The sequence below is a fragment of the Podarcis muralis genome, chromosome 1, assembly GCF_964188315.1.
Source record: "Podarcis muralis chromosome 1, rPodMur119.hap1.1, whole genome shotgun sequence".
Lineage (NCBI taxonomy): Eukaryota > Metazoa > Chordata > Lepidosauria > Squamata > Lacertidae > Podarcis > Podarcis muralis.
The window spans coordinates 36,342,965-36,370,824 of record NC_135655.1 but is presented as its reverse complement, the minus strand read 5'-3'; the positions used below and the strand labels follow the sequence as shown (position 1 = coordinate 36,370,824).

Genomic DNA, 27,860 nt, shown 5'->3' with positions numbered 1-27,860 from the left:
GCAGAGGTTGGATGATCATCTGTCATGGATGCTTTAGTTGACATTCCTGCTTTGCAGGGGGTTGGGCTATATGACCCTTGGGGTTCCTTCCAACTCTACAGTTCTATGATTCTAACCATGTAGGGCAAGAGCTAAGGCTTTTCTCAGAAAATACAAATTTACTGTAAAAATGCCTGCTAAAAGTAAGATCTACTGCTCTGGACTCATGCTTCTTTATCCAATGTGTTGGTGGTTAGTTAAAGAGAGATGTGAATAATTTTTTTTCCGGGTAGCCAGCCAGATTCCTGACTCAGGAAGCCTGGACACTTACCAGGAAACAATTGCTTAACTAGATTACATTATGGAAACTACAGAAGCCAGCAACCCCTCCAGGCACTAAGCAAATCAGTACAATTATTTCTCAACAAGTATATTGCTTTTAGACTGGACAGCACTGTATTTCAAGCACCTTCTGCAAATCCTAAGAAGGTTTCACATGTGCAGATATTTAATTGGACAGCTGCCCAGCTGTTTCAGTAAAGCTGATTCAACCCAAGCCATAAAAATATTATTAGGCAGGCTGTATTGTACTTACATGATTAAAAATAAGCAAGGTATGTTGCCTTCGGTACAATTTAGGAGAAAATCAATTTTTTTAAAAAAAAATCAGCTTTGTGTCCTTTTTTAACAACAAAATTAAAAAGTTAGCTAAAGAGATCTGGGTAGGCTAACAGAAGCTACAACGCATCTAAAGCAATGGCATCTGTTTCTACATGACAACAGCAAGGTCTTTGTGGATGAATTGAAATATTGATTGAAATAAGAGAGTGACAGCTGCTAAATAGCAATAATGGCTTGTCTATTCTCTCTTTTACTTGGTTCATTTAGGACTTACAAACCTGGAATATGCCTGGAGAGACAATTTTATGATGTCTATTAAAATATTAATATTTTTAAAATACTACCTTTAAAAACTTGAGTCAGAGCTGTTTGAAGGACTGCCTACACACATACCATAAGATCAAGATAGAGTCACTTGTCCACTACTAAGACCAATGAAACTGGTAGGCACAAGAGGGAGTTCTCAGTGGTGGCCCCACATCATAGGAATTCACTGCCACCTGACCTCTGTGAAGCTACCACCTATTTATTTTTGCTAGCTTATTTGGGAGCGATGTTCTGTGCTGCTATTGAACTTCTTGGGTTGGTTGAAAATGCTGTTTTTGTTTTTGGTTATTTATTATCAGTGGTTTCATTAAAGTTGTGAGCTTTGCAGGAGCCTTTAATTGTATACTACTTTATTATTGTTGGAAATTATATTTATTTTATTTTATTTTAAATAGCCGTTTGTGGGTTTTACTTATAAAAAACAGCCAACACAGAGATACACACACACACGTCATACAAACATATAGCAGCAGCTCTCCAATGTCTTTTCTAACTGGAGATGTCATAGACTGAACATATGACTTATAAAGGCAAAGGAGGTAATTGCTTGCCCCTGCCGAGCTTCAGAACTGCTGTTTGAAAAAGAGCACCAACCACATGTGCATATCTATGTAGCATGCGGGTTTTCATGGACTCAGGCAGCTGAGCAGTGGTAACTTCAAGCCCTTTTGTGAACAGTTAAACTCCTGAGAGATAGCTGATCTCTGCCGAAAGCGGGTATTGAAGTGACTTCAAAACCCACAGAGTTCTTTTACTGGTGTGGTTTGAATTCAAGATGTGCCTGCAAAGGAATATCGTATTTTATCCTTTACAGCCAAGCTTGAGCCATTGCCAGTGTGTGTGGATGCTAATGAACTAGAATAGTCCAATGGTCAGACTTCTTGTGCTCCTTTGATTTCAGTGAGTCAACTCTGAGAACGGGTTAGTTGGAGATCACCCAAGACTGAACTACAAAAGAGCACCTGAACTTCTAATTTTGGGGTTGAAAATACATTTTAAGATCAAAATACATGAAAAGTATGACCACATTTCCAAATGAAAGAAATGTGGCACAGCACTACTTTCATTATGAAATTAATTCACTGCAAAATTTGAATTGCTAAGCATTTACCATTTAGCCATATTAGACAGGAGTATAAAAGAAGTACATACCTCAAAGCTAGGGCTTGTAGGAATCTAGATAAGGAAGACCACAGTCAAAACAAACAGAGAAGAACAAAACATAAAGCCATGTTATTTGGGAAGCAAATATAAAGTTCAATTGTTCAAATAATAGCAAAAAAGTTTAACCAGTCTGCATTTATCTACCAACACTATTATTTGTTCAAACTTCTATTTTATTTGTTTGCTTATTTTAAATATGTTGCCTTTGGGGCTTCAAATAGGATTCAGAGAGTTAGACTATTTAGTAATGAAAACAACTTTCAAACATTGTCAAAAACAAAATGTATAGAACCTTTGGATTACAAAAAAAGATGGTTAATCCCACTGATTTTTGTATGTACTTCCAACAAATGGGACCTGCAACAAAATGTTGAAGTGTGGAATGCCCCTGTTCCAACTAGGAGCTATAGTTTTCCCACCCCCACTACTGATTTGTGTACTTCTGCAAGCCTGCTGATACTTCCCTTCTTGTGTTTAGATGGTGGCATATCTAGGAGATATAGATAGGCATTTTTATATGGTCGAAAGCTACAAATCTGTACAAAATTACATGGAAATAAGTCCCATTGAACTCAATAGAAATTACTTCTGAGCAGACATGCATAGGATTACACATTTATTTAACTTTAAGTAAATAATATCTAGTTTTATTGTTTTTGTCTAGATGAAGTTTGCCTCTAAACTTATCTTAGAAGACTGTGCTTGTCCTAAAATGAAATCTATCCTGAAGCTTTAAAAAATATTTGCAAATGGACTTGTCAAATATTATCCCAGAGTCACTCCTGTCTTTGCTATCATGGTTATCAGGTGCTACCATGATACACTGATAAAGGCAGGTTGCCATTCTTGAGTGTCCTTGCCTTTGTGGAATCAACTGAAAATTTTCAAATAATAGAACTTCAATTAATAATACTTGACTGGTATTCACAACACAGATAAAATGTTTTGAATATACATTTAAATGCACAATTTTAAAGCAAGAATCATTTCCCCCCGTTGTATTCTTGCCACGTATCACATGAGAAAGACATGTGAGAAAGTAATGTCTCACCCACACTTAAGATTTCCTGCATCAGAACAAAAGCACTTTGTATGAAGTGCCCCAAGAGCTATGCTGGCACAATCTCGCAAAATATGTCTTACAACGGGACTTTCTGAACTCTTCAAAGGTGCCAATGCAAATGTTTACACATTCTTATTTAGGTTATGGCCTTACTGCCACTTGAATTGCCAATAAATCTGTTATAAGTCCTGTAGTGAAATACAGCAATTTGTGTTGTGTAAATGTGTCAGCCCCTTTGACCAAGCCAAAGAGCTTGAGATTGTCTAGTGAAATTTCTTCTTCTTCAAACACTACATCCCAGTGATAAATCCCAACTATTGTTGGAAATATCCAAGGAACATTGCAGGTACTTCCATGTGTTGAAGACAGTGAGCTTCTGATTTGTCACAGTAGTAAGTCATTTGGGACATGGAAGAAATATTTAAAGGCAGATTGTGACCCTGCTGCTTAAGAAGACAATGAAATCCTAGTAAGTGTCCTTAAGCCCCTGGGCTTGCCCTACAGCTCTTTAGTTCTCTGTGTATTAATTATTATAATTGTTCTTTATTATTCTTGAATCTCACTTTCCAAGTGCAGTGTGCTTTATAAGATTTTATCTTTATCTCCATATGGAGATAAAGCAAGTCCACTAATTTTCTCATCTACCCTAGTAGCCTATAGCCTACTTTTGATGACCAATGACTCTCCAAGGCATCAGAGAAAAGGGGGTATTTTACAATCCTGCTATCCAGAGTTGCCAGGGAATGAACCTAGAGCCTTCATGGTGTGACCAGATGCAAAGGGTGGACAGAGCTCCTACAGCTTTAATAGTTGTGCAGAAGAGAAAAAAATAAAAATTGCAGCCTGGGAAGATTGTCATGCAACTATTAAAGCTTAGGAAAGCCTGTTCTCACTTGTATCTGGTCATCTGATGCCTTCTGCAGATAAAGCCTTTGCTCTACTGAGCTGTAGCGCTCTCCTTTCCACAGCAATTCCTGTCAGCAGGTTCCTCTCGCAGGTCTTGCTGTTAACTGATTGGGAAGAGTCAATAGTATAGCAAGGCCAACACAATGAATGTGTGTGCCTGAATGGGGATTTGAACCCAGGTACAGCTCCAGTGGTGCTGGGAAAGATTGATGGCACTAGGAGAAGGGGACGACAGAGGACAAGATGGTTGGACAGTGTTCTTGAAGCTACCAACATGAGTTTGACCAAACTGCGGGAGGCAGTGGAAGACAGGAGTGCCTGGCGTGCTCTGGTCCATGGAGTCACGAAGAGTCAGAAACGACTAAAAGACTAAACAACAATAACAGCTCCAGTGCTAAGACCACTGAACCTTCATCGCTAAGACCACTAAAATTCACTGACAATTATTATGCGCCCCCCAAAAATATGAAAAGAATGCTGACAACACTTCTGTAGTGACCTTATTTATTGGGGCTGCGTTGCTACGTTACTTAATCATGCATGCAACTAAGTAGCAACATATCACATTAAGAGAACAGGAATTACACCAGAGGGTTTTTTAAACCTTATTATTCTTCAGACTTTGCTAAGACAGTGGGTGCTCATAATTCTTATTGGAGCTTTTTAGTGCTGGCATATTATAAACAGACTCTGTTCTAATGGATATTACAGCTCAAATATGGAATGTGACTCTATAAGAAAAAGAAAGCTCAAACAGTTTCAGTTGGTAAAATACGTATTTGGGGGGGGGAGGGCACTGAGAAAAAATATGCATGGGAAAGATGCACATGTAAGAAAACATGTGGAATGTATAAGTAATTACTTTTTAAACCCCATGAGAGTTTATTTAGAGCAATGTTTGTATTTTGGATAAGGGAGGGGATCTTTTGTTATTTTTATTAATGTAATAGTTCAAACTATAATCTATATAGGTCTAGCATGATAAGTGCAAGTAATAGATGTTTTTAAAGCTGATTTAAGAGTGAATCTAGCTTTCGTTTTCTGTGGCAGGCTAGCTGATTATGGCATGCAATATTTTGCACATTAACATTTATATTAAAATTTTACCAGGTGTGAGTGTCTGTCAGGCCGACATGTATGGTGCCAGTATATAAATCGGTGAATAAGGAAGCATATGCATGCACGAGAGCTTTGTGAACACACTGGAACTTCCTTATGCACAAGGAATGTTTGATAAGGGCATCCATCTGTGTGGAATTCAATATCTGTCCAGTCAGCTTCTATATGTGAGAAGAGGAGGGACCTCCATCTTGCCCTTCATATCATCAAGACAAAGTCTTGAGCCAGCCCTGTTGCAGTAGTCTAGCACATAAAAACTGGTGTGTGTTTTTCATGGTATATTACTGTGTGCAGATTTCTGGAAATATATATGCATGTTTACTGTGGAAAAGCAATGATCAAGTGTTCAAAAGTCATTCATTTATTATTGTAGAACCTGCTATGTTTAATATTTATAAATTTTGTACCAGGAGAGTTTCATCTGTAGTAGTAGGTGAAAGTTCTGCAGACACTGTCCTGATATTACTAAGTCCTGTCAAGGAAACATTTGAAAGCCGTCTCTTCCGGACACAACTACAGTTGTTAGGGATCTTAAATGCACATCTCTTGTGGTAATTTAGGCCACATCCTGAAAATTAAAAAAAAAATAATGCTGATTTCAGATTATGTCAATCTAAAGCAACAGATGAAAACTAGTAATTTGGAAAGGATTTCTTAAATGCCTGCTTTTGAATAAGCAAGTTTATTCAACAGTGTGGAGTTTAGGTGGTATCTCAGTAAGTTGGGCACTAACCCTTGATTTCCTGAGCCAGCTCAGAGTGCTTCATTAGGACGGCTCTGGCTTGCATTTGGATCAGGGATAAAAGGAGGTGTCATTGTGAACTCTTTTGATGGCAACCAGCAGACCGTTTTCTTGCATTTCCCTACATTTCAGTAGGTCTACTGAAAGCATGGTTTAGTTGGAGATGACCTGGTTATGGTACATGAAAGAGGAAAAGAACGATTGTGTCTACCAAATCATGCAGCATGTATGGGGACAGGCGATAGATATGTTTAGGTGGGCACAAATGTGCATGCACATTTGAATGTGCATGCCTAAGTCAAGTTTAATGATTTTCCTCCCACCTTAGCAGCACCCCTGTTATAGCCTCTTTATCCCATAAAAGCAGCGTCTCCAATAGAAGTGAATGAGATTGTAAATCTGAGCATGAACCTCAGTAGTAATTAGTACTATTTATTTATTTTCGCAAGATTTATATACCAGTTGATTGTAGTAAAACTTCAAAGTGGTTTATTACTGAATTAATCATAATAAAATAAGAGAGAGCATAAAGAATTTTCCAAGGAGGGGCGTTATGGTTGTATGGTCTAAACTTGATTGATTTCTTTGTTGCTGCCCAGAAATTTTTGAGCATTTATATCAGTTGCAACGTATTTGGAGACTTCTTTTGCAATTGCACAGAGGCCAATCTTTAACTCACCTTCACATTTGAGTCCCTGCCGTACAAGACCCCACAGCATTTCTCCGCAGTGGTCACAAAAGGCTGGTGCTCTGTACGAATGAACAAACAGAGCATGGGGTCGAATCTGAAAGTCTTCAAATGTTGCAGAAGCTGGTGAAAGAAAAGATTTCCCAAAAGTTTAAAATGAAATGTGATGACGACGATTATGGAGGCCTAACTGTGCCTAATATTGCTAAAAAGCTACTCTTTTTCAGCAAGTGGTTTAGCTCAGATAAACTGATAATAGGTAAAGGTAAAGGGACCCCTGACCATTAGGTCCAGTCGTGGCCGACTCTGGGGTTGCGGCGCTCATCTCGCTTTTTTGGCCGAGGGTACAGCTTCCGGGTCATGTGGCCAGCATGACTAAGCCGCTTCTGGCGAACCAGAGCAGTGCACGGAAACGCCGTTTACCTTCCCACCGGAGCGGTACCTATTTTATCTAATTGCACTTTGATGTGCTTTCGAACTGCTAGGTTGGCAGGAGAAACTGATAATAGCAGGGAGTAAAAAACAACAACATATTGGGGAAAGATTTCTGGATTTTCTTTGGTTTCAATCATGAGTTCCTCTATATAAAACCAAACAATTGTTACCAATGGAAGCCCCAGTTACAGCTTAGATTGAACTTCATTCATTTCTAATCCCAATCCCACGACATTACTAAAAGCCTTATCCAACCACTAGGAGAAATCCTACCTTGGCACGAAGGATCTATTGATACTTCAGGCTCAATCACTGAAGGCTATATCATTCATAGGAAGGATTCATATTCAGGGAAAGATACTGACTAGCAGTCTTTCTGTGCCTTAAATTTCATCATGTACTGTGTTGCTCATGCAAATTGGATGTAAATCTGTATTTTTTTAATCCATAATTGCAGGGTTTGCCAACTTTTTTGGGTCCATTATCAAATTATATCATTGAGTAAGAGCCTGTTCTGGTTACTTATCTCCCCCTCTCAATTTGATGCCCCTCTCAAGAGGCAGAAAGAGAGAAACCACACACAGAGAGACAATTCATTTTTCTAAGAGATTTGGGTCAAAGTCACATGCAACATTCTCCTTCAGTTCCACAAACCTGACAGAAGAGAAAATGTCACCTTATGACTAAGGGGACATGGGGGGGGGGCGGACTCAAGAGGTTTTGTGGGTACCTGGGAAAGACTTGAAGGAGATCATTGCACTCACAAGCATGATGCTGGTGATCCTTTATTTACTGTCTGCAAAAACTTTCTGAGTCTCTCTCTGTGTGTAAATGTATAAATTGTATAAATGTGAAAAGTTATTCATCAGGAAATACTGTCAGATAGTCATAAGTGCTACACTTACAACTTACTTTATCACTGTGTCTTACTTGTCAAACAATAGAATGCCTGAGGCATTTTGGCACAAGAGTTTTAAGTTCTAAGACCTTTGTTTGACTTAAGTATACAACAAAGGTTTGCTATTTCAAGAGGACAGTAAAAGTGAAATTCTGCAGCATATGTGGAACGTAAACTGTATCATTCCAGCTAAAGTTACATTTCCAACAGTATGCAGTGCTATAAAGTACAGAAAAGCAGATCAACCACTGTGTTGCAGGGTTAAAAGTGCAGTTTAAAATAAAAATTAAAAAAATTCAGCCTGGCAATAAGAAACTTCTATTCCACCGTCTCCAAAACAATTTTCACTGCAAAGAAATATATATTTTTTAAAAAATGGAGAAAGAAGGATGCTGTTGGATCTTCTGAACTAGCTAAATGGAGGAGGGATTTCTAGGCCATGGCTGATAAATTAACCTGGTGCTTTCCAAAGGATTTGAACTACAGACTACAGCTCCCATAAGATCCAGCAAGTTTGGCTATGCTGGCTGGATGTGAGAGTAAGTGTACATCAGGTTGGCAAAGGCTGGGCTAAGCACAAGTTGTGACGTTGGTATATATGTAATAGTGCCTGGTCTCTAATGTTAAGGAACACTTTGCAGGCTAGCACACCCCCAGCAATCTGACACATGTACACTTCCTTCCTCTCCTCCCTTACATGAACTCCTCTCCCCCCCCATCCCATTTAAATAGTTAAGATCATGATCATCACACATTTCTGACAACAGTAAATTCATTTTTCTTTAATCACTTATGTACTGGTTTATTTACTTCAACTTCTCTTCTGTACCTTCTTAAATGCTGGTAGTAATAACAGCTTAAGAGAACTACAAACAGAAAACTTAGTCAAATATATGTTATTTCCTGATTGTTCATAATTAACAACACTTCTAAAAGATCATTCAGATTCTGGCAATGTACCCCAGAGGAAGGGATTTTCAAAACTGCACCACAGTCTCCTAGAATGCTTTTCTCTTTAGCTATTACCAATTTAAAATGGAGCAAGGTCATTTCCCCCCTCTGCTGCGCTTCAAATTTCATTTGCACACTGCTGTACACATCAGTTAGATTTGACGTGTTTCTAAGTCAGCCAGTTTGTCCACACCAGCATGAGGAAAGGGTTTGGGATGCAAGTACCCTCTTAACTATTTGTGAAGTTGTCATCTGTGTATACACAGTCGTCTGCATGGACACCGCAGCTGTCTAAAGTGTACACACCTCAGTTTAACTACAAAGTGAACATGCCCTAAGTTTTCAATTCAGATGAAACTGAGGGGGAAAATGCAATTAAATATTTCTCACGAAACTACAGAATACAGTGGCTAATGTCATGTGCATATTGCTTCAAAAACCAGCAGTGGGAGCTTAGTGGGTATAGAGTAAATAGTATTGTGTACATAGCCTTCTTCTTTTATGTTCAGACAGTGAAGACACCATTCTGTTTTGATTATTAGGTCATGACGGAACAAAGGATAAAATGCTCTCTCTGTGCCACACAGGTGCCACACTACTGAGGGCTTGATGGGTCAAAATCAACATCTTGAATCATGTTCTGAAGTCAGAAGGAAGCAATGCATTTTGTTATATTTTAAAAGAATAAATTATATTAACATTCTCTCTCTCTGATACACAGTTCCCATTTGTTTTGATAGACAGGGTCCCTTTCAGAGCTGCTTGTGTTCAGATTCTTACACAAACTAAACAAAAAGAAGAATGCTTTAGTTAGTGTAACTCTTTCAAGCTACTCAAGCAACTGTGTTTCTTTTTTCTTTTATACTGGTTTATATCAAATAATGTTGCTCTGCTGAGTGAAGGCTATCTGATCCAGTAGAGGCTTCTGTTAGTCAAAAGGAGGGTGCGAAGCTGACCCTTACGTATCTCCCCCTTTTCCTGAAGTCTGCTGTGCTACCTACAATGCTGTTCCAGTGAGTTCCTCAAACCACTGGAGCAGATTAAAAAGATGGACGATGTAGCTGCAAAGGAAAGGGGGTTCAGCAAAAAGTACCACCACTCTTTCTGCTAATGGAAGTCCTGACAGATCAAGCAGCCTTTCATCAGTAAAGAACACCACTGGATAAAATGCTTGGAATTCATGGAAACCACTCTTATTCGACTACCTTAATGATCTCATTATTGAGTCGTCTTAGACCCTTTCCATTTGGAACTTATGGATTCTTGAATCTGTTTTTTTCAGTACTGACTTCTACAACAATCACTTCCTAGGCTGCAGTCTTCTGCTACAAGTCAGCTAGCAATGAAGTAATTGGCACCTCTCCTATTAAAACTGTAAACTTATCCAGCTAGTTTCTCTGCAGATTAATTATGAGGTCAGCACAGCTCACAACCCTTGACATAAAAACAGCGCTTGTGAACATTTATGGAATACGTGAAAACACAGCATACACACAGAAACTAAACTCAAAACATTTTTTAATAAAAAAATCAAATAGACTTGTGAGAAGATTAAAGCTTTTACAAATCTCCTGTTCCACAATTTAACTCACTGGCCAGGGATTATTATGAACCAGGGTTCAATAAGGCTTCAATACAGAACATATTTTGAGCCCCAAAGCACATGAAAAAACAATATGAGTGCCTTTTAGGTCATACATACACTTCTCCCAAAGCAATTAGCAAAAAGCCAGTACAAAAGTAGGATGGAGGCAGGAAGAGGCTTCCTGTCCTTAAATTGTATTTGTTAGGAAGGTTAGATCTCCGACAGCTTTCCTTCTAGAAATTCAGGACCACTGATGTTCATAAAACCTAAGTTTCTGGAGTTTTTCTTCAGGGAAATAAATGATACCAACACAGTCTCTTTGAAGGGTACAGGAATCTGTACTCTGCAAATATACTTACACTGTGATTGCCATCTCACAATGGCTTCAAAAGGAGAGGTGGCAATGAGAGAAACTGCAGTGGAGATTTATCAGTTAAGTATTAGTTCATATAATGCATGCCACCACCTGATCTCTGAACCCAAGAATAGCCCAGAGGAATCACACAGAAGCCATTTACATAAGGGGGACCAGGCTTATTTAATTTGCCAATGCAAATTGTTCTTTGATAATTTAAATTGAACTTTTAAAATAGAAATGTAACAAGCTATGGGTGAAAGGCATCTGTAGATGATTTTGAATTAGAGGAATAGTCCAGTGGCTGAAGTCCTATACTGTACCTACATACTTGGAAGTAAACTTCATTGAATGCAGTGGAATTACCTTCTGAGTAGGCATTGTAGAATTGTACTGTAAATAAAGCACATTTATTCCCCATTCATAACAATAGCAGAAATATCTTTCATTGACACTAGTTGAACTTAAAACTGATTGCCTATGACTGAATCCTTCACTCTGTTTTACTATGTGCCCTACTATGCCCTTACATTCAAGTTACTTCAATTTATCCCAGTACAATGGTACCTCAGGTTACAGGCGCTTCAGGTTACAGACTCCGCTAACCCAGAAATAGTACTTCGGATAAAGAACTTTGCTTCAGGATGAGAAAAGAAATCACGTGGCAGCGGTGCGGCAGCAGTGGGAGGCCCAATTAGCTAAAGTGGTACCTCAGGTTAAGAACAGTTTCAGGTTAAGAACGGACCTCCAGAACAAATTAAGTTCTTAACCCGAGGTACCACTGTACTAGTTTCACAAAGTAACTGCGAAACATTAAATATGTTCTCCCTTCTTCCTATATATCTTGCCTCTCAGCCTTGGATTAAAATATTTTCAAATGCAAACTTGCCAGATAAAATACACCCACCATGTTTATTCTTGTTTCTCTGTGGTTTGGTCAATTCCTAGTCTATTGTTCTGTTCCAAAAGGCATGAAAAAGGCAAACAGCAAGACATACTGACTCATATGTTCATGGGCTATACAATGATGTCATGAATTGCCAGCATGCTGCCCCCCCCATCCCCAGATGTTGACCCACAGCTCCTATCATCCCCTAACTATTGGCCTTGCTGATTGGGGATGATGGGAACTGGAGCCCAACAACATCGGAAGGGCATCACGGTAATTCAAATACTCTAGCAGCTCTTAGAAAACCCTTTAATAAGTTTTAATAAGATTGTGAGGTGAAAGCTGACAGGAGCTGGGGTGAAGCTGAAACTAAATATTGAAGAAAAAAATCAATGGCAGGGGAGTGGACTTGGGGTTGTGATTGTAGGAGCACAGGACAGTAATTCAGAGACACCAAAACTAAGTCCTAAAGGAAAATGTCATGAAGAGAGACACTGTACATAAGTGTTCATGCACTAATGGTGGTGTGTGGAACCTTTGGCCCTCCAGATGTTGCTGAACTACAACTCCCAGCAGCTCCAATAAGCCTGCTTAACAGCTGGTAATGTGGTGGGTGAAAGGTTCCCTGATCTATGCTAATTCTAGAGGCCTCTGAGCCAAGCTGGGCAGACTGAAGTGCTTTAGTCTTAAATGACACCACTGCTATAATGGACTTTCTGAGCAATTTGCTGTTTCCATGTATATTTAAATTTAATAGCACTATGGTCACTGTTCCCAATTGGTTCATCTCACACCAGGTCCTGGGTGCCATCCATTATTTAAGTCCAGAATTGCTGTCCCACTGGTTGGTTTCATGACCAATTTTTCTAGGGAACAATCATGCAGAGTATCTAGAAATTTTCCCTTTTTTTGTAGCCAGTCTGTGTCACCCCTTATTATTACAACATTTCCTCTTTGGAATGCTTCCTTGATTTCTCTCTTCATCCCAAGATTTCCCTGAGTGTTTTGACTAGGGGGGTGATAGCTCTGTTCCACTTTATGCCCAATACAATCACATTTACTTCAAAAGAGGAAACTTTCCAAAAATCTGGGGGTTGGTAAAAAGGAAGTTGGCAGGCAAAGTCAAAAGGATCACCTCTCTCCAAAAAGCTTGGGAGTTGTTAGAACTCAACAGATATATGTTAAGAAGTTTCAGTTGAATGAAACTCAAAGATGAAGACAAAAGTTACTCTTCTATATTTACATGTGTGTGCATGCACACAAAACTATATTGTAGTAAAACTTCTAAGTGGCTAACAAGAAAGAGAAAATCAACTCATCTCATGATACTCCAAAAAGACACAATCATTTTTCTTTTAACTTATGATGTAAATTTTATATTTTTCCATAAAACAATCTCTTTTCAAAACATTTTTAACCAGAAAAAAATGACATCATACAATTATCTACCAGTCTGACTTTACACTGATTCATAGAAGCTTGACAAAAATATGACTCACAGAACTATATGTATGGAATTATTTTCATTCAAAATGGCTGGTTTTTGTTCTCTTTAAAAAAAACAAACCATGCATGTTGCAAAGAAAGGCAAAACTTCTCCCCTTTGAGTCAGAATGTGAATTTTATGCTTAATTTCACATTTCCTCCATCAATTGTAGTAATTACTGCTACATTCCTAGGAATGTACAGAAGAAGCATTTTTCTTTTAAAATAATAGTTTTACTTTTAGATACTATGAAACAGCATAAGGGAGCCCCACGTTGCTAACAGAGCTGTTGAAATGGGAGAGGGGTCTTCAAATATGAAACTACAAATATATCTACCAGAAGCAGTTGATAAGGAAATTTCTTGCTAACTCCAAAAGGCCACCGAATATTATTTTTCACTTCATGTTCTCATATCATAAATCAACTTTGCTCATTAGGTGACTACACCTTGAACAATTCCGTATTTCTACTTACTATCAAGGCATGTATTAGGGCAGTATTCTTTCATATGATCCAATGTGGCATTCAGATATAGAAAAGAACTTAAATAAAACTCAATTACATTTGCTATCAATGGGTGAAAAAAACACCTCATGAAATTCTGTGTGAAAGCTCAATAACATCTCACTAGCTTCCCTTCTAAAGAAAAAAAAACTGTATTAAAAATCCCATTTTCTCTCTGAGTATACAAAAGCAATATGCAATGATTTCCATGTGCCTTCAAGGACAAAATTTGGACAATCTTATTGTTGTATCAGTCATGGTATAAAATTTAATATTTTAGGTAAAATCATACTATAATAGTTTTCATTTCTTTTGATGAAATTATGCTATGAATTTGGCTGGCAGGCACAGTGTCAACCTGGTTTTTTAATGTAAGTTTTAATCTATTAGTGTTTCACATAAGAAACTTGTGAAAACTCTTCCAAGCATATTACTTTTTCATTACATAAGAACCCTGTAATTTTACATGCCAGAAAAGACAGATCACCTCAAAATGAATGCCTATTCAAATCTATAGAACATTATTTTAGATGCACTGTTCTTTTTCTGAACCAAAAAGACCTGAAATGTGTGAGGAAACAGATGACTTCCAATCCAGCTTCAGTAAAATGTATTTATTGCGCTTTTTGTTTCCTCCTAAAAAAATGACTGCGGAACCTGACAAATTTAAGATGTACAACTTATACATAATAGATATTTGGAGGCAAATGCAAAAGGTAAAAATCTTTACATTAAGAAAGTGAACATTTAAAAGAAAAACAACTTTTCTTTCTCATTTTGATTTTGATTTTCTCTCTCTGCTGCATCATAAAATATTTGAGATTCGTTTACTTATGTACTGTTATCATCACATATGGCATGTTTCGGAGTTAGCAAAAGAAACAGGGCTGATCCCTGCCCCAAGGAACTTACAATTTAAATTTCAGCAGAGGGAATAACAGAGAGAGGAGAGAAAGAGAGAGAAGGGAAACTAGACTAACACCAATAACTAAACATGTAGCCCAGGACTCTCAGAACTCTAATTGCAAGTGACTCCACCTGTAAAAAAGGTAAAGGGACCCCTGACCGTTAGGTCCAGTCGTGACCGACTCTGGGGTTGCAGTGCTTATCTCGCTTTATTGGCCAAGGGAGCCGGCGTACAGCTTCTGGGTCATGTGGCCAGCATGACTAAGCTGCTTCTGGCGAACCAGAGCAGTGCACGGAAACGCCGTTTACCTTCCCACCGGAGTGGTACCTATTTATCTACTTGCACTTTTGGGGGTGCTTTCGAACTGCTAGGTGGGCAGGAGCAGGGACTGAGCAACGGGAGCTCACCCCATTGTGGGGATTCAAACTGCCGACCTTCTGATCGGCAAGTCCTAGGCTCTGTGGTTTAACCCACAGCGCCACCCGCGTCCCAACAACTCCACCTGTAGTATTTGGTAAATTTACAATGATCTATCTCCGTCATTGGAGGCTGACTGACTGTATGTTACCTGGCCCAAATGGGGTTGTTGCTAAGATATAAGGCCTTGAAAAACATTATACTTAGGTATCTATTGGAATATTTCTATGCTTACGAGCAAGCCCAGACCTTGAAGTCAGCTATCAGGGCCCTTCTCATTGTGCTACTACAACGAGTTTGAGTTATGTAGGGGATAAGGAGTCATTTCTTGGCATTTCACTAAGTCCCTACACAACTCACAACCATTGTGGTAAGACAACAGTAGGTAACATGTGAGATCACTTGAACTCCCCGGTATGTTCTTTTGATGTGTGAAGAGATAGTGCCAGCTAGTCACACTTCCCACCCCTTGAAAAGGCTATACACAAAAAAGTTGAAAAAGGCTTTTCCATGTGAGGTAAAACCCTGGTTGTCCCAGGATTCCTCTCCCATCATGAAGGAGCCCTAAACATGCACATACATAGGGCCACTTCACATGGCTGCCAAATTTACAGCCAGCATACCCATCCATAGGCCTGGAGGGGTGCCAGCAGTGTATGGGGGGTGTCTGAACACTCATCTCAAGTGGGAGGTTAAGGCCAACATTTGCTGACATTGCTGTCCAAGTAATACTTAATGACAGCTGTGACAGAGAGGGGAAATTTGTTCTGGACTGAAGAACCAGGGAAGGAGTATGCATGATTAAAGAAGACGCTTTGTTGCATTGTGCTAGTAAATAATTTTGTGTAGCCAAATACATAACACTAAGTTGGTTGAAGCTATAGTTTGTTGAACACACTACAAACTATCCCACAGACAAACAAACCATGTTTTGTTTCTCCAGCATTTAGGGCTGTTTCTCTCTCCCCCCATTGTTCTTGACTCATGCCTTCATAGTTTGGTGAAAGTCATATCTAAAACCAACCAAGGTTTATAAGCCAACAACAAACAATGGTTTTAGCTTGTGGTTAGTTGGCAGTAAACAAACCATAGTTAAGCCAATATGAAATGTATAACCAACCATGGTTTAGTGTTATGTGTGAACCAGGTCAGTAAAAACCCTCTTATTACATCAGGATCCACTAATAATTAGAGTACAAAAAAGTCAATATTTTTGTCATTCTGACAAAATTTGGCATTCCTAAAGAATGATGAACATAAAATCTAGTCTACTGTATAATGAACATACAATAAAGTCCAATAAAGTCCTTATACTTCCCTCTGCTGTTGGTAAGCAGTCCGCCTTTATCTTTTTACAGGATTGTGCAGGCACATTTAAATAATAATCATAATCATACAGCTCCTTTTGTAATTTCAGTAGAATGAAAAAATTCTGCATGTCAGAGGAGAAATAACCATGTGCCAAATAGAAATCTTTATGTATTGTGGCAATATGGTAAAATAAACAGGACAGAAAGCATATTGCCAAAGGAACAAGCCATTTCTTGGAACAAAAAGGATAAATTTACTATAACTGAACAAAAGGAAAGTTTGGATTTGATGTTTCCAAGCCATGTGCTTAAAGTTTGTGATCCTTTAGCAAATGCCTGGCAGTTGGCCTTCTTGTAACTCTAAGAGAATGTTATCTTATATATTGCAACTTGGTTTGGAAGATTAACAAGTATGATTTTATTTCTGCAGGTCAACTCAATAGAATTTCCTATATCAATAAAGTTTAGATTCAATAAGATTTAGCGAACTTACAAATGCTAATGTCTGAAATCTCTCTTTATTTTCTTTCTTTATCTTCAACTCTTTACCTAAAAAAGAGGGAAAAGCCCCATCTACAGTATACATCTAGAGCAGTATCATACCACTTTAAACAGTGGCGGCTTTCCCCAAATAATCCTATACACTGTAGTTTGTTAATAGTGCTGAGAGTTTTTATGAGATCTCTATTCCGCTCACAAAGCCACAGTTCATAGAGTGGTTTAGCCATCAAACCCCCTTCTCAGTAATTGTAGCTCTGAAGTCCAAGGATGATTTGAGGGAAGCCAAGTCTCCTGCCAACCTAGCAGTTTGAAAGCACGTCAAAGTGCAAGTAGATAAATAGGTACTGCTCCGGTGGGAAGGTAAACGCCGTTTCCGTGCGCTGCTCTGGTTCGCCAGAAATGGCTTAGTCATGCTGGTCACATAACCCGGAAGCTGTACACCGGCTCCCTCGGCCAGTAAAGCGAGATGAGCACCGCAACCCCAGAGTCGGTCACGACTGGACCTAATGGTCAGGGGTCCCTTTACCCTTTACCTTTAAGTCTGTTTAAAGTGATATAATACCACATCAGAGGTGGATTGAGGGGCAGGGAACCTTGGGAGTGCCACAGGGGACGTTACAACTATTATTTAGAATGGAGTGTCGAAAGGCAGGGGCCGCCAAATCTTGCTGTCGCACAGAGTGCCACTCAAATTTGAGATCTGAGGGTCCGCCATGGACTACTTTAAATGTATAGCATGGATGGGCGCTAAATATATACCATACTTTTCTGTCTATAAGACGCTCCCATGTATAACCCCCCCCCCCCTATTTTGGAGAACTCAATTTTAGGAAAATGATGGGAGAGGGCCCAAAGTTGTTGAGCCTCTCTTCCCCCATGCAGCTGTGGGCAGGAAACACTCCCTAGATGGTTCCCCACACGCAGCGGCATCAGGGGGAGTTGCGCTCCCGCCAGCCATCTGGTTGGCGGGAGCGCAACCTCCTCTGATGCCGCCGTGCGGGGGAAACAATCCAGGGAGCGCCCACCGCACGCAGCGGCATCGGGGGAGGTTGCACTCCTGACAGCGAGCTGGCTGGAGGTGTGCAACTTCTCTCCCCCCCCCCACACACACACACAAGGCTGCAGGCAGGAAACACCTCCCAGATCACTCCCCACTCGCTGCAGAATTGCGGGAAGCCGCATTCCTGCCAACGAGCTGGCTAGCAGAGCGCCACTCCCCCCCCCCATGCCACTACCCATGTATTGGATGACCCCAGCTTTTTGACGTTGTTTTTGAGTCAAAAAACCTTGTCTAATACATGGGAAAGTACTTGGTTTTACTTATTACTTACTTTACAGTACTTATGGTGCATACAGTACTTATGATGCATACAAATCAATGATACATTGCATGGGTTGGCAAACTAAGGCCCGGGGCCCAGTTCTGGCCCAATCGCCTTCTAAATCCGGCCTGTGGACGGTCCAGGAATCAGTGTGTTTTTACATGAGTAGAATGTGTGCTTTTATTTAAAATGCATCTCTGGGTTATTTGTGGGGCATAGGAATTCGTTCATTCCACACACACACACCCCAAAAATATAGTCCGGCCTCCCACAAGGTCTGCGGGACAGTGGACCAGCCCCCTGCTGAAAAAGTTTGCTGACCCCTGCTACATTGTAAAGGCAATTTACAGGATAAATAAAGATTCATGTCTGCCTAACCTTTTTATCACTCTAACTTGACTGGTTGTTGTTTTCTAAAAGAAGTGAAGATTATTTTGATGATTATGGTGATTAATAACATTTATCAATTGCTTTACTGATTAAAAATAACTCCAAGTGACTTACAATCACAGTAGAGATACTAAAATCAATTGCAATAAACACAATCAATAAAAACCTTAACACCACATCATCTGCACAAATAAAGACATGTCATGCCAAAAAAAGCTGTGAATACTTAAACTCTCTTCAAAAGGCCAGGTAAAAAGGAAGGCTTTTGCCTGCTGTTTAAAACAAGGTAACCTTGTTGGGTTCCTGGAAGTTGGAAACAGGATACTGGACTGGCTTGATCCAGAGTTATTCTTTGTTCTTAAGTTCTAAAAAAAATATATCTGACAAACTGCTGGTGGAGTCAGGAGACAGGCTTGGTGGCCAGAACTATTCCCAAATTAAGGGGAACTGTTACCGATTCCCACACTGAAGAAATTATAAAATACATAAAGTATAAAGCATAAAAATATTATATTTACCTGATAAGACAACTTCAACAAGATCACCTTCTTGGATATCAGTAGCTGACTTCACCAACTGGAGAATATTTTCAGTGGTAGGGTCATGGCGAAAAAGTAGAATTTTATCATACATTCCATAAAAGCCACATTCAGGAAACTGAAAATGAATAAAATTGAGAATTTGTTTCAGTGACAAGTCGTATGTAAGCATTCTTTGGTTAGTTTGAATCAGTACAATAAGGGGGAAACAATGTTGGCTGAGGTGCTAACTGAAGTTCCTGAGAAAGAAACCACAAATCATACCAGCAGCCCTTTTCTGCAAGAGTAGAGACAATATTGCTTATACATTCCATTTTAGATTTGCAAAGTGCGATTCTTATATGGTGATTCTGAAAACACAGTCTTTTCAAAATTAACATTTAAACTTTCTATAGAAATACAAGAATACATATTGGTTTATTTGTTTTTGATTTATTATAGGCAGTATCCAATTTACTCATTTCATTAGTGAATGTGTTTTTCTTGTACAACAAAACTTTCCCCACTCTTCTCCCTAAATCTGTTTTGGGGGTTACCTCAACCTCTGGAGCAGTTTTGGGGTGGGCGTGGGATACACACAAGGAGAGTAGAAGGGAGAATTCCCATTGCACAAACGGAAATCCTTGTGTTTATTGGATATCACCCTATAGATCCATATAAGGTCTGTAAGAAGGGGAAGGTTTGTAACCAGCTTAAATGGTAGTAGGTTGCTTTAGTTTAAATCCCAAGTAGCACTTTCCTTTAGTTCACTTGAATAAGTTTCCTCAATGAGTAGAATAGGGAAACTAATAAATGTTTGCATTTTTTGCAGAAGTGGATGAAATTTGCAGGCATCAAAACACCTTTCGGAGTCCAAAATTTCAGACCGATGGGCATTTGCCTCAACCCCTCCCAGAAACTGCCTTGGGGACAACACAATTTTTTGCCCCATTCCTGCTCTAACCCTAATGTGAATTATACTTTACTGAATATGTGAAAGGGTACCCTAGCATAGTGTTTTATGCACTGTTATGCTGTATGTGTGTGATACTGTTTCACAACACAAGAAAGTACATAAGCAACACAAGAAAGTACATAAGCAGACATTCCGGCTCCCGGACGATCGAAAACTGGGAGTGTTCCGGTTTTCGAACGTTCTTTTGGAAGCAGAACGTCCGACGGGGCTTCCACGGCTTCTGATTGGTTGCAGGAAGATCCAGCAGCCAATCGGAAGCTGCACCTTGGAAGTCAAACGTTTTGGAAGTCAAACGGACTTCTGGAACGGATTCCGTTTGGCTTCCAATGTACGGCTGTAATGAGATTTTTCACATACACATCAAAGACTTCAAATTAATAGACTTGCAATTTTGAACATGAACCCAGGATTGTGACTTATACACGCATGCAAGCAAAGCACAGATATATAAATAAAATTCAATAGCTACATTTGTAGTTCATACACATCACAAAAAAAGGTACAGGGTAGTCAATCTCCTGCAGACAGAAAAAATAAATAGCCTAAAAGTTTTAAAATAAGAGCCAGAAGAACTTTTATGTGCCTTCTAAAATCTTGTTTCAAAATAACAACAAAAAGCAAGCAAGTCTGCCCAGCTCCAGTTTGCTTCTCAGTCTTTCTCACCATAATACCTGCCAAGATTGTAAATTGCTCCAACAAGCACTTAGGAAAAGCCGTTTCCCTAAAATAAACATTGCTGCTAATATAACGTCAGCTTTTCCAAACACTTCAGGTAAACAAGTTTACTCACTATTTGGAAAATACCCAAAGAAAACACTGAGCAATCTAGCCACCAACAAGCTTTTCTTACCAAAAAAAAGGAGGGGAATAAGTATGAGTATCTATGCTGAAGGAGACACAGAGGTGCACTATGATTCTCAGGTGTCCTTGCTCTTCAAAACTGAAACAGGGAAATGAAAACTTAGATTTTGCTACTTTCCTATCTATTACCTCAGCTAACCAGTGATGTTGCTCTCAGTATTTCTGCGCTTATTTTTTGTTTTCTTACTTAAGTTTATGTTCCTTTTTAAACAAGATTTGTCACCTCTCTTTTACCTCAGACTTCTGCTGCTATTGTTTTCTCACAGGAACCTGCTTCATAATTCACTTCATTCCTTAAGATGTTGTGGTGCTGAGTTGTTGCTTTAAAAATAATAATAATAAGGTTTCTGTTTTCCTTGCTTTCTCCTTCTTTTGCAGGCATTCGGGCAGGGTGTGTGTGTCAATTCTTTACCCATTTCCTTTCACACACTTTAAACTCCTGCACTGGAAGTCTGATATCTTCTTTCGACTTGCAGTACTATTGTTAAGCTGATGGTGTTCCAGCTCTATCTTTCCCTCCCTCTAGTCTTACTGATATTTCCAACTGCCTTCATAGACTCCCACATCACATCATTGTCTCAACCAGAAGAGTGCTTATTGTCTTGCCCCCTGTTGTAAATAAAAATATGCCCTTTTCCCTTATGGGGTATCCAAGAGCCCATATAGAGTCCTTACATAGGTTCCCTATTGGTAGGAGAAAATAACAGAGGCCAACCAGAGCATATTGAGAAGCAAAGCAGCTAATAAGCTTGATCTTTATTGATCTGTTGCAACAGGGTACTCCCTCACACGCAGGAGAGGAGGAGGACCCAGAAAGATGGTGTGCAAGAGCTTATAAAGACTTTTGAAATTCCCATTATCTAGATCAAGACCACCCCCAGAAACATTATGCATACATCACAGAAGGGGTGTAATCTAAGACCACCCCCCAGATACATCCCACCTACATCACAGAAATTTAAATGTTGTTTTTCTCCTGTCAGTTTATCTGCTGTCTGGCAAGTTACTTGATTGGATTTCCCGGGGAGCCTGGCCATTCTTTTGTAGTGGTAAAATACTTATTTCCTGGGCCAGGTCACAGGCTCACACCTTATTCAAACAGACATATCCTTGAGACAGGATTTGTGAGGAAAGAGACAATGGGGAGACTTTTCCAGTTTGACCTTGCAGAGACAACATTTGGTCAGTTTGGGAATCAAAATGGTTCCAGGTTGGCTTTCCTGTGCTGATCTATGTACGTGTGGTTATGAACGTTGCCATATATCTAAGACCATAAAATTCCTATCACATTATCCCCCCTTTGGGGCTAGAATTTTTCTTAAAAAATTTTGCCCCACAAATAATAACATCGTATGTTGTAAATGGATGTCTTTGTATATAAAAATAACACATGTTGCGTTTTGCTACTAAATTACTTGTGGCATTCTAACACTTTGGGAGATACCATTTACTCAATAGTGTTCTATGCTTTACACCTAGCAGGAAGGTCCACTAATGACTGAAAAATGCAGTTGGTGTTTTGTCCTTCGCCATTTTTGTGTGTTTCTCAGGTGTCAAGCTAGCTCTTCTGTGGTCTCACACTGACATAGTGCTACAGCAACACATCCTGTCTGTTGAATCCCCTCGGGGCTTTCATTTAACCATGTCGCCTGGCATTCACCATAGCTGGCACAGGTTTGGACATCTCGTGAGGGAGATGCCTTGGCCTTGGCCTTTCTATGGGATTTTATTATAGGCTGTGGTCTTGTACTCATGGGAAGTTGCTTACTTGCACTTAAAGGACCAAAAAGCTAATTGCAGCCTGGATACACTTGCCCAATTCAAACTGAGTCCAATTATAATTTATATATGCCCATGGTTCTCAACTTTCCAAACCAATCTGTTAAAACAACCATTCTTAAAAGGGCACTTGTCCAAATTAGTTGATTTAACTCTATAGGGGATCATTCCTGCTAAATCAAGGCATATACAGTTTTCTTGTTATCTAGGCTTTTATGGATCTTGAAGCTTCTCCTTGGTAAAATCAAAATTCGGCAGAGAAGAGCAAGCACACAATTTGGTTGTCCAATTGAGATAAAAAAATGAGAGCAATTATGGGGAAAAACCTTCAGATTCACTGTGTGCAATCTGGGAAAAAACTATGAAAATGATATGCAGAAGTTAGCAAAATAAAATAAAATAAAATAAATAATGTGTTGGAGATATAAACAAAGTGTAGGAACCTTATTCCATGTATGGTGGACGTGTCCTCAAATAAATAAAATTTGAGACATGATCTACACTCATTTCCATTTGGCATTCTAATCAAAACATCCCAAATAATAATAAAGTGTGTTGTTTCAAAACTACCTGATAAAATATGGTTCCAAGAATAATACTTGGTTGTGGTTAGATTAATTTCACAGGTATACGGGAAATCCAAGATTAATACAGAACAATTGCTACTTAAAGACAGTACTGAATCTGCAAGAGATACAGAAGTCATAGAAGAGATTCACATAAAAACAATTACACGCAAAAATATCCCCCCCCCCCACTTTGTGGAAATAACACACTGTCAGACACATTTCAACATTCCTACGTAATAACACATAATACACAACAAACTAATTACATATCAGATACATATCTTGAGACAATTGTGATCTTTTACGTATGTATCTCAAAAGTGAGAAAATGTCTTTGCAATTCAACTCCTCCCCCCTTTGTCAGCCCCACTCCCCCGTCAGTCTGTATCCTTTGAAAGAAGATAGCTGTGGGCACTTTGAAAACTTTGGTGTCTGTTGCTGCAGGTGGTGGCGAAGCTTTTTCATCATAGGTCTGTAGTAACACATCTGTAGAAGTGACATCCTGTAAGGGGGCGGGGGTTTTAGGGACTTAAAAGACAGTTAGAAAAAGAAGGGGCAAAAGCCCCCCCCCCCAATCTCCTTGAGTTATTAGCTGCAAATAATAAAATTTTAGCATGTTAAGCATTTTACTCATTTTAATATTATTATCACATTTTCATATAATTACTGTTATTATCTGCTAAGTTTGTTTGCTTTCCTTCACTTAGTTTTTGTTGTTTCCCCCTCATATTATTACATAAAAAATTACTCCACGTGTATAGAAAGAGAACTGTAAAAAATACAACAAAGGTTAAAAAATAAAAAAGAAAGCAAAAAATTAGATTACCAGTCAGATGAAAACATACTTGACACAAAGACATCAAATTTAGAAAAGAATTATTATTAAATAATAATAAGATATTATCAAAACCACACAGATTACCACTGGACTGAAAAAAATGGTAAAACAATGGAAAAAAGGTTCAAATTCAGCATGTGCTATCTGATAAGTAGAACTTGATGAAAATGACTTTCAACATGTGATGGACATGTCCCCAAAGTAAAACACACACACACACACACACACACACACACACACACACACACACACAATGACCTATGAGGAATCAAAAATAAATAAATGCTAAGACACACAATTTGTTTTTTTGTTTTTAACCTGAAGTCACCTGAAGTAACTTGTTTTGGCATTCTAACAACCCAATGAAAAACTGATTAATAAATGAAAAACAGATTATTTGTAACCTAAAAAAGTGTCAGAGATAGAGGAAAATCAACTAATATAGCAGGGCTTCAGACTTGTTTTGCTGAACAGAAAGAAAGTGACTGTTTGGCTTTAAGGGAAGAAAGACAAAAGAAATACAAATACAATTACTTTTTATAGAGTATTTAAATCACTGTTTGCATCCCCTCATTATCATTTGTGCTGTGGGAGAAAAGAAGGGACAAACACTTTGTTAATGGGGTTCACATATCCTGTTAAAAGAGAAAATTATTTCATGTGAGAAGTCTGCCAGGAAATGCTGTTCCTAAAATGCATAGACATATACACAAACAAACAAAAAAAACTGTTAAATCCCCATTGGGGAGGCAAACTACTCAAGAGAGGAACTCACAGTGGGAGTGCTTTGAACTCCCTGCAGCCCACCTCTCCAAACCTCCTCTCTCCCCCCTCCTTTCTCACTTTGTAAGCTGATCTAGCCTCTGTGCATGTGCAGAGTTCATGTCTCAGCAAACCTTTTATACTATTGAAAATGTTGCATCTTTTGGCTAAATTAGAATTTGAATAAGGGAAGGGAAGGGTAAGGAGTAGATTTTTAAAATAGGGTTAGATTTTTAAAACAAAAAAGAGAAACTCAGCAATTCAAGTATTCAAAATAATAGACAAAATGATAAACACTGTAATCACTCAAATGCCTGATATCACCAGTTCTGCTTCAAAACATCACAGCTTTCACCTCTCACCTTTAAAAACAACGAGCAAATCTGGGCTGAATTTCAACTCATCAGCCACAAATTGGGAAAGTTGAAAGGGACCTGGGGTCATCTAGTCCAACCCCAAAATACAGGGTTCATAGCAAGATTTGTACAACCAGAAACACACACATTCTTATGTACACAGACACAACTGGGGAAGAGACCACAAGCCATGCACCTATCACAAGCCATGCGCATATCATGTACTAATGAAGAGGAAAATAAAAGTACCCAACTTATACAGAACCCTTTTAGCAGATCTTGAAGCTAGTTTGAGTGAGAGTTTACTTCCTTAGACTAATGAGTGCAAGTTCCTAGAGAAAGTATCTTTAAAGGAAGATTGAAGTGAACATTTTTCCTAAGATAGGGAGAGGATCCCTTATAAAGCAAAGTTAATTCAATTGATATAACCACTCACAAATAATTAAAACAGCCATAGATTTGATTTAAAAGGAATACAAAAGTGAACAAATTTTCCTGAACTTGCAGAGGAATAGTAAGCCTAATCTATGCCCCCCCCTTGCAGTTTCCTTTAAAGGAAGCTTACTCGGGAGTAAATTTACTTGGCACAGAAGTAAGAAGGAGAAGAAAAGAGAAAAAAATATATGAGAGAGACAGAATGAAACAAGGGGGGGCATTTTCTAAGAAAGAGGCCAGGAAGTCTTATAGAGACTGATATTTGGACTGGACTCATAGAATTTTGCTGGCCATGGAAGCCTCTACATTTAATAACAATTTTCTTAGAAAGAACACCATACTTTCATAGGCATGTGCTTAATGAAATACATACACTGCATTTTAGCTTGAGACAGCAATTTTGCTCAACTAGGCTTTTGCAGCAGAAACATTAGGTTAACTTCGCGTTCCAAAATAGACTGGAACACAGGTGTACTCACAAACTCAAAAGTTACAACAAAACATCATTTACCATTAGATAGACTTAAAATCACCCTCCTCACTTAATCTAGAGGAAGGAGGTGGGGTAATCCTTTCAGAACACAAGTAGCACGTATACAGGATTTTACCACTTGGGAGGAAAACTCTCTTTTAGAGACTCTCTCAAATAACAAACATTTGCACACTTCATTCTCAATTTTTGTCTTGTTTAAGATTGATAAGGTTCAACATGGCTTTCTTAGATTTAGAACTTGGAGCAAGCTTGCATTTTTATTTTAGATGGCACATTTAAGATAAGCAGCTGCTGGATGTTACCTAAGTACAATTTAAACACAGGAAAAACGTTTCTTAAACACAAATTGAAGGGGACCGTCAGAGTCCAGGCGGGAAGTAAGCACCAACTGGGCTTCTTTCCCAGCAGGAGTCTGTGGGTTCATTTCTTTTGATTGAGGTGCACCCATTTTATTAAGAATTTTTAATAGCGCTAGCTTTTACTTTTATACTGCAGTCGGGGTTTTATCCCCACTATTCAGGAAACACAATAAATAACCCACAGTACACTCAATTTGGACAACTCCGAGAATTAGTACTGTGACACACCGCCGTTCGTCTGGCCTGACTTACTAGGCTGGTACAGCTGTTGGCCTTTCCTGGCTACTAAGCTAACAGTGCGGTCAGCGATCTCAACCCCCCCCCTATGGTCATTTCTCAGCCAGGGAGCCCACAGCAACCTCCTGCCTCTTACAATCTAACCTGAGAGTTCCCTACTGGACGCTTGCGTAGCGCAGTGCCAGATTGGGACTCAGAAATGACAAAGAAGGAAAGGAATCAGGTGCCCTTGCTTTCTCTGCTCACAGGTCATCTCTAACAAAGATCGCCATGGCAGAGGTGCGGCTGCACCTGGGAGTTATAGTTTTCAGTGCAGAAGAAATTGCACAACCTTTCTGGGCAAAACTCCGAAGGAATAGGTTGGCATATAGACTGTAGAAGGAAAATGAAAGAAGTTTCCCTGGGCATACTCCGAAGGGTTACAGAAAGGAGGAGAAGGCAATTATTTTAAGGGTTAGATGAGGGGGAAAGTAGCAAGTTTAGATTTGAAGGGAAAATGAAGAGTTAAAGAATTTTGGTTGCTGTGGTTTAGAGACCCCAACCCACTCCCCGTGTTTCCTACTTAATACTCACTTCCGCATGCGCTGTTCCTGGTGATCCTGCGATCTCTTGACTGGTTGTTTAAGGCCGGCCTGATCAAGCGTTGCTTCCTCTGGTTAGCCCCGCTGAACCTCCAGTTATTTCCAGACCCTGGGATCGATGGAAGACTGGTTATTCCTCCTGGCAAACTGCCTGGTGCGCGCTGGATAACCAGTCCTTCCTCGCTTCCAGAATCCGGGTAACCAAAAGTCCCTTCGTGCGTGGTCGCCATCTGTTGTAAATAAAAATATGCCCTTTTCCCTTATGGGGTATCCAAGAGCCCATATAGAGTCCTTACATAGGTTCCCTATTGGTAGGAGAAAATAACAGAGGCCAACCAGAGCATATTGAGAAGCAAAGCAGCTAATAAGCTTGATCTTTATTGATCTGTTGCAACAGGGTACTCCCTCACACGCAGGAGAGGAGGAGGACCCAGAAAGATGGTGTGCAAGAGCTTATAAAGACTTTTGAAATTCCCATTATCTAGATCAAGACCACCCCCAGAAACATTATGCATACATCACAGAAGGGGTGTAAT

The 27,860-nt window shown here is 39.2% G+C and overlaps 1 protein-coding gene across 5 annotated transcripts in view; it reads right to left on the bottom strand.

The window, feature by feature from the left end:
* Positions 1-27,860, bottom strand: part of PRKD1 (protein kinase D1) — a 100,872-nt gene that overhangs the window by 23,324 nt on the left and 49,688 nt on the right. For 4 of the 5 annotated variants that reach the window (XM_028721566.2, XM_028721556.2, XM_077926305.1 and 1 more), the window contains 4 exons: positions 19,079-19,217; positions 6,601-6,732; positions 5,587-5,747; positions 2,080-2,103 (listed from right to left, as the gene is read on the bottom strand). In XM_028721566.2, coding sequence (XP_028577399.2) covers positions 2,080-2,103; positions 5,587-5,747; positions 6,601-6,732; positions 19,079-19,217 — 456 coding nt within the window. Of the gene's footprint in view, positions 1-2,079; positions 2,104-5,586; positions 5,748-6,600; positions 6,733-19,078; positions 19,218-27,860 lie in introns of those variants that run through there. The other variant, XM_028721580.2, reaches the window with a different exon arrangement.